This window comes from Nicotiana tomentosiformis, chromosome 12 (assembly GCF_000390325.3).
Source record: "Nicotiana tomentosiformis chromosome 12, ASM39032v3, whole genome shotgun sequence".
In the NCBI taxonomy this organism is placed as follows: Eukaryota; Viridiplantae; Streptophyta; class Magnoliopsida; order Solanales; family Solanaceae; genus Nicotiana; species Nicotiana tomentosiformis.
The window spans coordinates 133,561,497-133,577,435 of NC_090823.1; the positions used below are offsets into that span (position 1 = coordinate 133,561,497).

The 15,939-nt window shown below is 34.7% G+C and overlaps 1 protein-coding gene across 1 annotated transcript; it reads right to left on the reverse strand.

Moving 5' to 3' along the window:
- Window positions 1-522: 522 nt before the first annotated feature.
- Window positions 523-12,469, reverse strand: LOC104105946 (probable histone-arginine methyltransferase 1.3). Its single transcript, XM_009614383.4, has 15 exons — window positions 12,134-12,469; window positions 11,154-11,216; window positions 10,448-10,550; window positions 9,387-9,530; window positions 9,071-9,174; window positions 8,840-8,938; window positions 8,591-8,660; window positions 6,917-7,013; window positions 6,105-6,159; window positions 5,227-5,310; window positions 3,132-3,209; window positions 2,319-2,422; window positions 2,069-2,241; window positions 1,819-1,949; window positions 523-845 (listed from the first exon to the last, which is right to left on the reverse strand). The coding sequence occupies exons 1-15, from the start codon at window positions 12,320-12,322 to the stop codon at window positions 756-758; spliced, it is 1,584 nt and encodes a 527-aa protein (XP_009612678.1). The 5' UTR covers window positions 12,323-12,469; the 3' UTR covers window positions 523-755.
- Between the last annotated feature and the right edge of the window lie 3,470 nt (window positions 12,470-15,939).

Genomic DNA, 15,939 nt, shown 5'->3' on the forward strand with positions numbered 1-15,939 from the left:
AAAGCTTAAAGATTTCAAAGTTTGATCACAAATTGATTTTTATTGATATCGGGCTCGAATTTCGATTCAGAAAGTTGAAATAAGTCTGTTATGTCATTTATGGCTTGTGTGCAAAATTTGATGTCAATCGGACTTGATTTGATAGATTTCAACATCGAATGTAGAAGTTGAAAATTCTTAAGTTCCTTAAGCTTGAATTGAGGTATGATTCGTGGTTTTAGCGTTGTTTGATGTAATTTGAGGTTTCGAATAAGTTCGTATGATGTTTTAAGACTTCTTGGTGTATTTGATTGGGGCATTGTACCAAACGACCCCTAACAATATATGTTGCTTGGATCCTCCAAAAATGCTACTGTGTCGGTATCAAATCCTCTAAATATGCATTAATTTTCAAAGATCCACATAAGAGTGGCAACATTTTGGCGGGGATCCGAGCAACATAGCTAACAACGATGCCAAACCCGAACAAAAGGTCACGTAAATGGCATTTGAATGTCCAAACGCCACAAGGAAAGAAGGAAATTGAAAAAACTGTACCAGTAAAACTGGGGAGTATATACTACTGCACAGCTCAAATAGCCACATATATGAAGTTTAATATGGAAGCATTCAACATGCAGTCTGTAATGTCAATTGAAGATGTAAATGGTAAATTATTCAGGTTAGAACTTGGACCATAGCTTAGCCAAGACATTTATAATGTTACACATACAAGAGAGCGTCGACATGCACATCCACATAGTTGGATTTTAATATCAGAGTGAATGTAGCTCAGCGCCTGAATTTGGGGAGGGTGGTTGCATCAGGATTGAGCCATCTTCATCTCGAGATGGTAATTCTATGTCCTGTTCAAGATAGAAAAGGTAAAACTTGAGCTCACTAACAGCAATAAAAGGTACTCCCTCAGTTCCAGTTTATGTGAACCTATTTCCTTTTTGGTCCGTTCCAAAAAGAATGAACCCTTTCTAAATTTGGAAACAATTTAGCTTAAACTTACAATTTTATCCTTACTGAGAAGCTTTTATAACCACACAAATACTATGGGCCCCTTTTTGACTTGTTTAGGACCACAAATCCAAAAGTCTTCATTTTTTCTTAAACTCCGTACCCAGTCAAACAGGTTCACATAAATTGGAACGGAAGGGAGTAACAAATAAACCCTGCTTGTAAGCCAGCCTACAAATACAGGATATCATGCTCTATAAAAGTAAAGAACATGTATTAAAACTTTTGTTGCAAATTTACAATTAAACTAATTTGTGCTCTCTTTAACACTTTAAGCTTTTAGAGAAGACAGTTACAAACTTTAACATGGTGATAAAACATGCAGAGGTGCTTTGCCAAGAAAAATAGTTGGGATCGCACATGATGTGGCGTGTTGCAGACTAAAGTAAATAAGGTGGCTGCTCTTGAACAACTTAAAACCTTTTTTTTTCATAATCAAGAAATCTCGAGGGCTATGGGCACATGGTTCAAAACTTGGTGGATAATGAGTCCGTTCCTCTACCTCTCTACTTAACAACTTGAACTTTTAGTCCCTTAGATGAGGCTCATAAGAGAAAGCAAGTTTAAGAAAAATGAATTAGATCAAGCAAAGTGTAAACAGGCCCAACTGAAGCCATCATTTGCTATTATAAAAAACTGGAGCCTAAAACTACCACTGTACAGGTGTGGCTCAAAAGAATTTAGCACGAATCTCAACACCTCAAATATATTCAAAATCACCAAAAGCTTAGGTACACCTAGAAAATTTGGATAGGGGGAGGGGGGCAGAGTAGGGCATGACAGCGAAAATTGTGATTATGAAATCTGCAATACCTGTGTTTGTAATAGCTGATTAGGTTGTTGATCTTGTGCTAATGAATATGCCTGGGGCTGGGACATCCGGTAATACGGTTCCTTCAGATCAAGTTTAACAGATGACGTTTGGAGCATATCTCCAACAAGAGCTATTCAAATTAATGACATGTTAGATTCTTGAAGAAACATCAGCAAATCTTGACTGGATAGGAGTTAGAGATAACCAAACATGATGGACATGTTGCAAATAACCATAATAAAGACCTACCTGACAATGTTAAGTAAATGGTATAACTTTGTGCCTTATGGGCAACTAGGTGAAGCCGACCAGTTATCTCCTGTCCCGGCATGACATAAAGTGGTTGTGGTAAGACACACCGAAGCTGATACCAATGAGTTGTTGCTGCACCCGGAGCAGTGGTCAGCCACCTTTGCACAGTGCTGCAGAAAAGAGGAAATGATTTAGCAGCAAAAGTAAAAAGACCAAGTGCCAGAACCCAGGGGATGAAAAAGTTTACCTTCCATTAAAAAGTACATCAAACCAGCAAGCCAGCCCATGAATTCTAGTGCTAACAGAAGAGAGAAATCTCAACGGGATGTCAATTTCATATAAATCTTCTTCCTGTAATATAGATGCGGGAAATATCATGTTTCAACAATTTCTGGATAGAATGCCCACAATCTGTGTTACTTATTCAGTAAATCTGATAACTCTCAGTTAAAAGAGCAATATCACTTCAGCTAAATCTTCCCTTAATTAACACCTCCCACTACACGGTAAATACATTTTTTGTTCATTTCAAGAATATCATAAAGAATAAATATAAATGGAAAGCATATCAGTAGTAGATTTGGAAAAGCATACTTTACACCTAAAAGTTACCGCTACCTTGTGTTTATGTTAAGTTTATTTCTTTTCATGATTATCCATCAAATGTTAATTTCACTATCTTGAACCCTGAAATTGAATCTCTGTGAAGCCTTTATTCAATTTTCATATAAAGAACAAAGAGTGTATCTTTTACTTTAAAGATCTTTTTAAAATAACCCACGGACAGATAAAGACCTAACCTGCAGTGCATTTTTTGTCAGAACTACGCATTAGGAAACAGTATCTGTATAGTTTCCTCCCCGTTCATTTCCTTTACATTTTAACCAAGAGACCCCCAAGTCAGTAAATTGTTTTCTAATTCAAACATTGCCATACTTTATCTAATAGTATTTTTCCTGTATTAGAAGGAAAGAAAAGGAATAGTAGGCCTACTCAGAATTCAGAATGCATCGTCACTTCTTTTGCACGCCATACAGAATAAAATGTTGATTGATAATACCTTTACAGAATTGAAGTTTATCACATGGGACACTGCAGGAGCTACCAATAACCTAGGATCAAAAGCATCAACAACTGGCTGCAAAAGGACAAGAATATCCAAAGAAAATGGAAAAAGAGTATGAGTCAGAAGCATGCATACCTCAACCAAAACATTATCTAGTATTTAAGCTTGGACTATAAATCACAAATACACAAAATCTTTGGCTAACAAGTACATCTATTGCATTTTTTTTTCCTGAATAAATTACATCTATTGCATCTTAGAAGCCAAATTATTAAATTAAAAGTAGCTGGTTTATTGCATTTGAATAAGAAACCAATTGATTCATTCACCAGTTCAATATCTTGGACAGAAAAAAACAAGTAGCCCCTCCTATCATATATTCATATTGAACTAAGATAATACCCCTCATTAACGCTTTTTCTTATGTCTTATGTGGCATATTGATTGGTTACACACATTTTAAGCGTTAAGTAAGATTTGGTAGGACTATTCCCTTGATCAAACTAGTAACCTAGTATACTTTATAGCATCTGGATCTTTCAAGTTCCTTCAATCAACTTCCCATTAGAAAATGTTAAAGACATAACACAATAAATAGAAATGTCCCCTCTCCAATGATGAGGCGTTTGAAGCAATTTGACATGGTGTTAAATCAGGCAGAGGTCTTGAGTTTGGTATCACATCTACACATCAACAAAAAAACATTTTCACATGCTTGACGAGAGAGTGAGAGCGAATCTATCCCTCACGTGAAGGGGCATCTTTTAATTACCCTCTATAATAAATAAACTTTTATATGATTAACACAGCCAATCAAAATAGTTTCTTCTTAAAACATTGACTTTGAATAAGCCCAAGCCTCCACACACTCGAGGAGGGGAAAAAAAAGAATACATAATGTGTTAGTATAATGAACTTTCAAGGAGCATTTTTGGGAGTTTCTAAGCATTTTTGGGAGTTTCTAAGGACCCGTTTGGCCATAGATTTTGCCAAAATAAACTTGGGTTTTATTTGGCAAACACATGTTTGGCCATAGATTTTGCCTACATTTTGGCCAAATCCCAAATCCCAAAACCAGCTCAATAGCTGGTTTTGGGCCAAAATATCTCTATTATATTTTTTAAAAATTGCCCCAAACTTTTATATTTTATAAAAGATCCCACCATTTATTATTTTGTAACGATTTTGCTTCGTCTTCTCGGTTATATGATAGTGTATCATGTAGTTCATTATAAAAATGATAATTTTGTATCAAATTTATTTATGTTCAGGACTATGATTTGGGATAATATAATGAATGTTATTGATAATGGTACTGTTGGGTATTTGTGATAATTTTTAGAACTTGTGGGTATAAGTCATGTTTCATGTTTTTCCAAACCAAAATTCACCCAAAACAGATGTCCAAACACATTTTTATCTTCAAACCAAACTTCACCCAAATCAGATTTTTCAGAATAAATTTGGGAATCTATGGCCAAACGCTAGCTAAAACCCAAGAAAATATCTGAAAAGTCATTACAAAATACAACGCTCTCACACATGCCAAAAAACGAATGGATGGATTTAACACTGGCGCAAGCTTTCAAAACAAATATGGAACCCCTCCCCCCCCCCCCCTTTCTGCACCTAAGCAAGTAATGCAGTGACCATTAATATGTAGACATATTCCAGACGAATGTTTTTTAATTTCCTTTTCTATTTTTTTCTTTGATAAGTGAGACTTGTGTAATCCAGACTTGTTTTTTTTACCCCCAAGACATCTAAAGACTACAGTTTTTCTCCTTCCAAACTGACCACCAAGTACATGTAGGGATAATTCTAGATACATAGAAGTCAAACAAAAGTGACACTTCTAAAACACCCTTATTTCTGAAGTTTCCATAATACAAATTGGATATTCTAGCATAGATTGCACATTTAGAAGTACAAGTAACTAATCAATAAGAGATTCCATACAGCAGGAAAATGAAACATTTAAGAAAGCCCTAAAAATGCTGCCAAGTCAAAGTGAAGTATTCAGAGATCAGACAAGTATAGTCATTAAAGCCAGTCCAAGTCAAAAGTTCCTAATCTATAGGATATTGACCTGAGAAAAGTATCCTTGGTAAGCAGATCCGTGCAAAGGTGTCAAGTCAACCCCAAAGTAGTTTTGTTGCTGCCAAAAGGTCGCCTGGATGACGAGGAATAAAAGTAATATCAAGACATTGTCTGGCAGTTCAAAAAGATAATGAAAACAATGGTAACTAAATCATATCATCCAAAAGGAAGAAATAAAGCGTATAAAAACAAAAGAAAGCCAAAGTGCAGACTATCAGACATTTGTAGAAGCTAGTGGTAAATGCTAGTAGTAATTGGAAAATGGTTTTGGACAATGAGATTTTTGCCAATAAACTTTGCCTGAATCATTCAAACTTGTTAAAAAGAAAAAGGAAAGAAAATGAAGATTTAATAGACAGCCACGGTGATGTTGAAGCTTGAATAACAAAAATTCTATTTGTCACACTGAATTTAGATGGCATTCAGTTTGCTTCCCAGCCACAGATTCATAAGATATTCCGTTAGCAATCGAGGTCTTATTCTCTTAAGAGCACAAGATGAACAAAATTTCAGTACTTTTCATTGGCAAAACTGCAAAAGAACTTTTACAGGAGGTATACAGTGCATTCAAGAAAAGTTTCAGATTCTTCTCTGGGAACCCCACAATTACAAATGAACACTATCCACCTCAACAACTACTACTACGCCTCAACAAACCTCTTAAATCAATCAAAACACTTAATATGGAAAAACACATAGTATCCATCAATCTTCCTTCCCTGAAGAGAAGGAGCTGCGGTTTTCTTTCCTCTCTTTCTCTTGGTTGGAGGAGGGAAACATGAAGGGCATCCAGAGAAGAAAGGAAAAATTTTTAGAACAGAACTACTCCAAGATCAAGAAAAAAAGGTGATATGATCCAGTGTGTACCTTATTTGCTATTTCCATATACAAATATTCGTCACTAAATGGTGCCATGTGTATTCTACAAGAGTAAAAGGAAACATAAGCTAAAAATGGTGATAACATCATATCCAAGACAAAACAAATGAAGGAAAATAATAAAACGGTTACATGCTGGTTTATGTAATGCACGCTAAGACACTTGATGGAATTCGTGCAGAAATATGTAAATGCAACCATTAAAGAAAGGTAGGAAATATGCATTAGATTCAGCCCAAATGCTATGAGTAATCAGGCAAACATGTGCAAAAGGGGAAAGAAGATCTTTAGAAAGAAAAAAGGGGGAACTGGCAGCCAACATATACACACACCGGACGAGACTGAGAATTAAGCTTGAAAGTTCATATAATACCCTGAGAAAACAAAACTAGAGCGGATAGTTGAAACTGTGGGTCAATTAGTTATATCAACATACTCCAATCTCCTAAACTAATCCATTTAAGGAACAAGCTGCGCTACTCAAGATGAAGCAAATAATCATTACCAATGCAACTCACAAGCAAAAGTTGAGATATTATATCTAACACTAATATTAATTTCACATTTCATTTCTAAATTAGCAGCACACTCAATATGCCAGAAAGATAAGACAGTAAAATAACAATTTAATGAAGAATATTAGCTTCAAATTATTTGGCATGACAGAGACGTTTGAAGGGATAAAAACAAACAGTTGCGCGAAATGACTATGAGAACAAAATTTTACAAGAAAATTGCAGACATCATCATTGATTTGACAAGGCAAGGCTCCTCAATGTGCTGACAAGAAATAAAATTACCTTCCGACACCAGGAAACATTTTTCCATTTTGAACAAGAAATCGGTCTCTTGCAATCACATAGGACTCCAACATTCTTTCATTAACCAACAAAGTACCTGTAAGGTATAAGCACTGTGTCACACACTCAGCAGGTTTAAGCATGTCTCTTTTGAATATTTTATTAATTGCATTCTGGTTATTCTGGATTAACACGTTCTACCATATCTTGGAAGATTACAATCCTATTTTTTGCTTGAACTGAAAAGAGAACTGAACAAAATTCATATCACAAGCAAAGCAAGAATGTCCAGTTAAATAGATGATAGCCCTTCTTTTCTTCTTCTCCGCCCAGTGTTGCCAAAGGCTCATTTAAGGCGCGTTTAAGCTTAGAAAAGCTCAAGGAGGGCGTTTCTCTTAAGTTGCGCTTCAGTGTAAGGCAAGGCACTAAGACATGCGCCTCATTGCCCATGAGTTGTATTGGGAATCAAGTGGCACCAAACAACAAATATAATCAGAAAATAAATGTATTAGGTGTAAAGGAAAACATTATAAATGAATTGGTTACTTTGTTCTTGAATAATATATATATTTTATTTTTTCCCATAGTCGCGCCTTTTTTTACCAAAGCCCACATTTTAAGCGTGCTTTGCGCTTAAGACCCTAATAGACCTACATCGCTTTTTAGAGCTTTTCGTTTTTGATAACACTGTCTCCACCTACACACACACACACACACACACAGAGCTTTCTTTTTGCAAAATGCTGGACTGCATTTGACTCGTAATGAACAAAGCAGCCTCTCCTGAAGTCCTCTATAACTTTGACCTCCCATTTCATTATAAGGAAAAAAGACGGAGACAAATGACAGAACCAAAATTATGTTGTTCAGATAACTAAAATGAAAACCAGAATTGAAAGAAAATAACAGAAAATTATTTCTTGGACTTAAAAAAGAAGTGCTCATTTTTAAAGGCCCAAAGAACCCTATTGTTTTAGTTAGCTATAAGATGCAGATGCAAATATTACAAAAAAGGAAAAAAAATTCTTTCATGATTGATGCATCTGAGAATGAAGTTTCTGGCAAAAGCTGCAGCTGTCTGTAGTAAAATAGGACTTTAGATTCTACAATATGAAAACAAATATAGCAAATGCTGAATACTAGGAATTCTTCACCCTATAAGGAAAATAGTGGACAATCAGGCAATACAAATTTAAATGCAACTCAACTTGTAGTATGTATGAAAGTTGGTTTTTAGGATGTGTATTGGCTACTGGACATGTATATTTGTGTTTATTGCTCTCAGCTTTTATAGACAATCGGAATTGTTCCTAGCACATAGGAAAAATGGACCTTCTCTTCATTTTTGTTTGGTCCATAGATTGCACAAGCATTCATCAGATCAGATGTTGCCATTGTCTTAATCTTTCATATACTCTCCGTCTTTAATAGTATAGGTTCTTGAAACATACTCTAACAGCAAGCTTATCTTTACTCGCTTTGCAAATAATTAATCAAATAATTAACACTGATATAGTTTTAGTGATGTTTCATAAAGAACTTAGCCGTCAATCCAGAGGAATAACCTAAAGTTCTAACAAACTTGCAGCACGACCAAAGTATACACAATGCTTCATCTTAGAAGTTAACATGATCTATAATGAATTAAAAATGAGACTAACTAGACAAGCTTACCCATTGGCTCAGAGATCAAAATATCAGCTTTCTCAGGTAACTCTACATCTTCAACCTTTCCTTTGATTACCTAAACATCCATGGATGAAACATTACAAAAAAGCATAAGAAGCACTACCAAGACACTATTTGAATATGTCGGATAGCATTGGAAAAGACATCGAAAAGACAAAAGAACAATCAATCCATAAACAGCACCTCAATACCATACTAAGAGGGATCAGCTTAAACAAATAAAAGAACACTTACTGTAATTCTTTCATTCAGTGATGGATTTCCAGCAATAAGTTTTCTTGCATATTCGGCCATTTCAGAAGCCTCTATGGCATAAACATGCTTTGCACCAGCCTATGAGGATTTTTGGGTGTAGAGAGGTGGGAAAAAGAAAAGATTTAGAGTAGAGATATCAGCATAACTGGCTGTGCCATGGTTGATATCATTTATCGAAATACACAAGATGCATTGGTACAAACAGATCACCTGAGCAGCAAATAATGACAAAATGCCACTACCAGCACCAACATCAACCACTATGCGACCAAGAAAATCGGCACGGTTCTCAATTACAGCAGAATAATAGGTTCCTGCAAGTTTTCATACTTGCCAAGTCAAACTCTCCATAGTGCGATTTAACTGTATGATCCCTTAGAAATGCAAAAGGGGAAGAGTTCCGTAATATTCTAGGAGCAACAAAAGGGAGCACATCATCTCATGACACACTATGAACCTCTATAAAGAAATTCCCAGGTCATGACCAGAGGAAAAACATAGAAAATATTAAAGTTCAGAATACTACCTGTCCTTACAAAATCCTGCAACATATTCTGCTGATGCAATAGCTGCCCATAGTAGTGAAAGTACATTTTGGCAGAAGATGACTCTATTTTGTCATCAAATTTGCTTTTCGAAGTTGATATTGCTCCATTTGTCAAAGGACATTCTGAAAGAAAGACAAGAACAAGTTACAGTTACACAAGTCAGCATTATTTATTCTTATATCAAAAATTTCATTAGCCCATTGTGGTGCTTTTGTGGTGTAAGAAACAAAAGTTTAATATCTTAAGAGATTGAAAAGCAGTTACATTGCAGATTCATTTTCATTAAGTAATTACAGTTAGCTTCACTGAGTAGAGCAGTACTATAGATGTCCTTAAATGCATTGATCTTACGTAATTAAGCTAAACATAGTCGGTATCTTCTTTTGTCTTTTTTGATAAGATAAACATAATCAAATATCTAAAACCAGCTTTTTCTTATTAGGAAGTCAAGTATCTAAACTGTAGTTTTTGTGGGGAATAAAAGCAAGTGCTTTAGAAAAACTCAACAAAGGAATTAGTAATCCAAGGCAACCCATAGTAGAATAGATGACAATAACCAATCAAATGTTGATAACACTTGGCAGATTATGAGGCTCTTAATACCTCAGGACATGTTAGGAAAGTAACTATCTAATTTATCTAATTCAATAACTATGCTTCCATCTCAACACTGACAATGGATTAATAGCACTTTGCTGCACTTTAATAGAATACCTTTATCAATCGGAAAAAAAAAAGAAGCCATAAACAAAGTCCAGTAAAAGTAAATATTCTTTCCACAACACTTCAAACATTCACAATTTGGTATCTAAGTAAATGTCACGTAGAGAATGCTATAAAAAACAAGTGTTATTTCACCACACAGAATCATGAGACTAGCATCTCAGTAACAACAATATCTAGACAACTGCAAAGAATCAAATAAATCTTGAACAAACATGAAAAGCTGCAGCAGTTGTTGGAAAGGAGAATGTGGCTACTCCACAAGGTAGCATGGAAACTTGTTACAGAGCAATTGCAGACATACATCAAAACAGACCTTGAACAACCACTTCCTTCTTCCATTGCTCAAATGCACAATGGAAGGCCCTACTTTCCTCCTCGTTTCTAAATTGAATGGAGATTCCCCTTGAATATGTTTTCTGGTTCAAAAGACCAAAGTTAATGCATAACATTAATATGACAACATCAAATTTCACAAACATATTCCAATTTAAATTTAAAGTAAGTACATTTGACTTATTTTCCAGGACAAGATAAGTGATGTATACCAATTGACAAACACACATATTTTACACATACATAACTGTGTAATCCTAATGCAACATGTTAAATTAATAATATGTCGAACACAAGTTTGCAGTATTGCATGTTTTCGGCATTATGCAGATTGCAGAGTAGTGCTTGGTCATCTACAAACAAATATGTGAGCATGAGACTCGTACAGGCAGCATATTCTAATAGATAATCTTTTAATGCTACTGCAATTATGATAGGTAATAACCAGATTTTGTTCTTGCTAATCAAAATCAAATGAAGTGGAAGCATTCCTAATAGTCTGTTGATTCCATTGATGGTATAACATTCACTAGAAAAATCATCATTGACAAAAGGTATCGCAACATCACAACATTTCTAGAAATCCTTACCGGACTGAACAGGATTCTAAATTGATTTGCAGGTAAAAAACAACTAACCGGTCCAGTATCACAATTTAATACGACCTTATGCTCTATATATCATACCTCTTTATTGGCTTCAGAAGCTTCAGATATGCATAGAGATTCAGCAGGGCCTAGCTTGAATAACTGGAAAAATGAAAGAAGAACCAAGGCTAAGATAATGCCCCTCAAACACATAGCTAAAGATAAATCCTAACGAACAAGCATCAGTTAAAATTATCACGTTTTCAGTTTTATTCTCCATTTTCTGCACTTCTCTGCTAAAAAACACTGGTCATTCTGTTTGACTGTTGATTACTGACTAGAAAACGTGAGAAAATGTACTAAATGTGAAAGCCCCACCACAACTTTAACTAATTCAATAAGGTTATTCATGTATAAGAAAATGCAGAAAATGTGAGCCAAAAGATCACCATCATTATTATTACTTCATACTTCCCATCCATCCCAAATATAATATTAACATGGTTTGGTTATTCAAATGGCTTTTTCAACTTTTAAAGTTTTGTTCTTTATAGTATATTAACGTAGTTTCCGAATATATAGTAGATTTATCTAAAAGAAATTTATGAGTTTATAGTATTTTTACTAGTTTTAAAAAATTACTCCCTTCATCCCAATTTACGTGATACTCTTTACTTTTTATATTTAAATTTAATTTTAAACTTTCTATTACCCTTAATAAGATGATTTATAACAACACAAATATCACTGACTTACTTGTTTTAGAGCACAAGCTCTAAAAACGACTCTTCCTTTCTTAACTACATGCCCAGTCGTCAAATTGCATCACGGTAAATTGTGACTGACGGAGTAACATGATTTGTTGGTTCAAATGGCCTTTTTAAAATTAAAATGTTTTGTTCTTTATAAGATTCTATGAAGTTTCTAAAACATACGGTAAATTTATCGATACGAAATTAAGAAATTTTGTGATTTGTAGTGTTTGCGTAGTTTCTAATAAAAAATAGTTTTTATCTAAATCCTCAATATTCATACATGAACAAAAATGAATTATATATACAAAATATATAAAAACTTGCCTGGGAAGATTGAAGATTAAGCACAATGGCGTCAGTTGAGCCTTGACCAAATCGAAGCTCAGGTGAACCGGACTGTAAAGTGAACCGAGAAAAAACCGGTTCGGTTTCCAAAACTATAGAATACGAAGAACGTAAAACCTCCGATACAGATGAAACTAAAAATTTCTGCTCTTTCTGTTTTTGCTCCATTAATACAAACTGTTGGGAAAGATATTCGACAAAAATTACGAAGAATTAATAGAAAATAGCATATGAATCGATGTTAGGGTTTTGAGTGGAGAGTGAAGGTGTAAAAGGTGGTGTGGGACTGAGAGGGAGTGTGTTTATGGCGCCGCAATCTTTTCTTTCTTTCTTCTTGTTTTTTTTTTTTTATAGGAATATACGAAGAGGTAATAAAAACATAATTAAGGAGAATTAAGTACATCATGTTATAAATATATTATATTATGTATATTTATTTATTATTCCGTTGAAAATAAACCTTTTATATGAGACTCCGCCGTAAATATATTTATCTATTTAGTACTCTATTAGAAATAAATCCCTTGAAGGAGCTTATCATTTCAGTACCCTATTATGGATAAATATCACACCGGTAGAAGATTATCTATATCTTGTAGAATGAGCTTATCCTTTTAGTACCCGTTATGGATAAACATCACAGCCGATAGAAGATTATCTATATCTGTTACAATTAGTTTATCCTTTTGGTACTCTGTTATGAATAAATATTACCACCGGTAGAAGATTATTTATATCTAGTACAATGAGTTTATCCTTTTGGTACTCCGTTATGGATAAACATTACCACCGATAGAAGATTATCTATATCTGGTACAGTAGCAGCTTACACGGCAGCTTGCAAAAGCAGCTTACACATCAGCTTGCTTTCTTCTATAAATAGAGGAGATTTCAGTTCATTATATACATAAGTCTGAAGTTTGAATAATATATCAGTTTCTCTCTATACTTGTCTTTACTTTACAGCCTTTATTTTATAACACATTATCAGCACGAGACTCTGCCATCTCGAGCAAATACTTTGAAAGTATCAGAGGTACGAACTTTCTTTTTCTAAATAATGTCAAATCTTTCTAAACTTGAGTTTGTAACCCTAGATATATCAAGCAAAAGCTACATGTCTTGGGTGCTTGATGCTGAAATTCATCTTGATGCGATGGGTATGGCAGACACCATCATGGACAAAAATCAAACATCAACCCAAGATCGTGCCAAAGCAATGATATTCATACGCCATCACCTTGATGAAAGCTTGAAAATGGAATATCTCACTATTAAAGATCCAGTCGTACTGTGTAATAATTTGAAAGATAGATATGACCACCTTAAGATGGTCGTTCTTCCACAGGCACGTTATGATTGGACTCATCTAAGGCTACAAGATTTTAAATCTATCAGTGAGTATAATTCTGCTATGTTCGTAATTATTTCCCAATTGAAACTATGTTGTGATAATATTACTCATCATGATATGTTGAAGAAAACTTTCACCATTTTTCATGCCTCGAATATGCTCGTGCAGCAGCAATATCGAGATATGGGATTCAAAAAATATTCTGAACTTATCTCACGTCTTCTTGTAGCCAAGCAACATAATGGGCTATTAATAAAAAATCACGAAAGTCGGCCTACTAGTTCTTGTCCATTCCCTAAAGTGAATGAGACGAACTTCCACCAAGCTAAGCGTAGAAGAGTACGTGGCCCCAGTCGTGGTCATGGTCGTGGTCGGAAAAGAAACTCTAATCATGGTAATAATAATGCACCAACGAACCCTCCTCACCACCAGTAATGGAAAATGAAGAAACAAAAGCATGAAGCGGTGCAAGTAGCAAAGCCAAAAAATGCATGATATAGATGTGGAGGAAAAAGGCATTGGTCACGTACATGTCGTACGCCAAAGCACCTGGTTGAGTTGTATCAAGCCTCCCCGAAGAAGACAGAGAAAAATGCTAAAGCAAATTTTATTTCTGAAGATAATTTAGACTTCATGCATTTTGATGTAGCTGATTACTTTGCACTCCTGGAATGAGAAACAAGTCATGTGATCGGTGATGAATCTGTAGAGATGTAAATATTTTAATTTTTGTTGTTTGTAGTAGATAGTATGGTTATGTAATTGTTGTACATAAATAAAAGTTATGTTTTGATAGTGATGTTTACTATCATATTTATTTTGTTTATGTCATTTTGAAGAATATGAATAATTCTCAAATTATGTTTGGATCAAAAACCAATCATGTAGATATTTGTGTAATTGAAGTGGAGCAACTCATGCCATATTCAAAGATCAGAAATACTTTTCTTATTTGCATAAGGAAAAAGCAAATGTTTCAATAATTTCTGGTAATATAAGTTTGATTGAAGGTTCCGTAAGAGCCACTATATTTCTGTCTAAGGGAACAAAACTTATTATAGATAATGTATTATTCTCCTCCAAGTCCCAAAGAAACTTGTTGAGGTTTATAGATATCCGCCGAAATGGGTCTCATATGAAATGAATATGGAATATATTTGTATTACAAAGAATGTTTCTAGTCAGAAGTGCATTGTAAAAAAGTTACCAACTTTATCTTCCGCTTTATACTATTCAAAGATTAATACAGTTGAAGCACACTCTATCGTAAACCAGAAGTTTACTGATTCAAATATTTGTGTGCTTTGGCATGGCCGTTTGGGCCATCCTGGATCAATAATGATGAGATGAATTACTGAAAATTCGAGTGGGCACCAATTAAAGAACGTGAAGATTATTACAAATAATGAATTTTCTTGTGATGCTTGTTATCAAGGCAAAATGATCACTAGACCATCACTAATAAAGGTTGGCATTGAATCCCCTGCCTTTTTAGAACATATACGTGGGGATATATGTGGACCTATTCACCCATCAAGTGAGTTGTTTAGATATTTTATGGTCCTAATAGATGCATCTTCAAGATGGTCTCATGTGTGTCTTTTATCATCTCGCAACCTGGCGTTTGCAAAGCTATTAGCCCAAATAATTCGATTAAGGGCACAATTCCGAGATTATCCTATAAAGGTTATTCGCCTTGATAATGCCGGAAAATTCTCATCTCAAGCTTTTGATAATTATTGTCTATCAGTTGGGATAAAAGTTGAACATCCTATAGCTTATGTTCATACTCAAAATGGCCTTGCAGAGTCACTTATTAAACGCCTGCAATTGATAGCAAGACCACTATTTATGAAAACAAAATTGCCCACTACTGTTTGGAGCCATGCTATCTTGCATGCAACATCACTTATCCGTCTCAGATCGACATATTATAATAAATATTCTCCGTCATAATTAGTTTTTGGTCATGAACTAAATATTGCCTATCTACGAATTTTTGGATGTGCTGCATATGTGCCAGTAGCACCACCACAACTTAGTAAGATGGGCCCGCAGAGAAGATTAGGAATATATGTTGGGTTTGAATCACCCTCTATTATTCGCTATCTTGAACAATTGACGGGAGATTTATTTACTGCTCGATTTGCAGATTGTCGGTTTGATGAAACAAATCTTCCACAATTAGGGGGAGAAAAAAAGGAAATCAAAAGAGAAATTGTGTGAAAAGTTTTATCATTATCCAGTTTTGATCCACATACCCCTATATGTAATCAGGAGGTCCAGAAGATCAATCATTTATAAAAATATAGCAAATCAAATGTCAGCGCGTTTACATATTTGAAAAGGATAACTAAGTCACATATCTCTGTAGAGAATATGCCTATCCGAATTGATATCCCAACATGACCATTTACTAGCATGAGAGCTA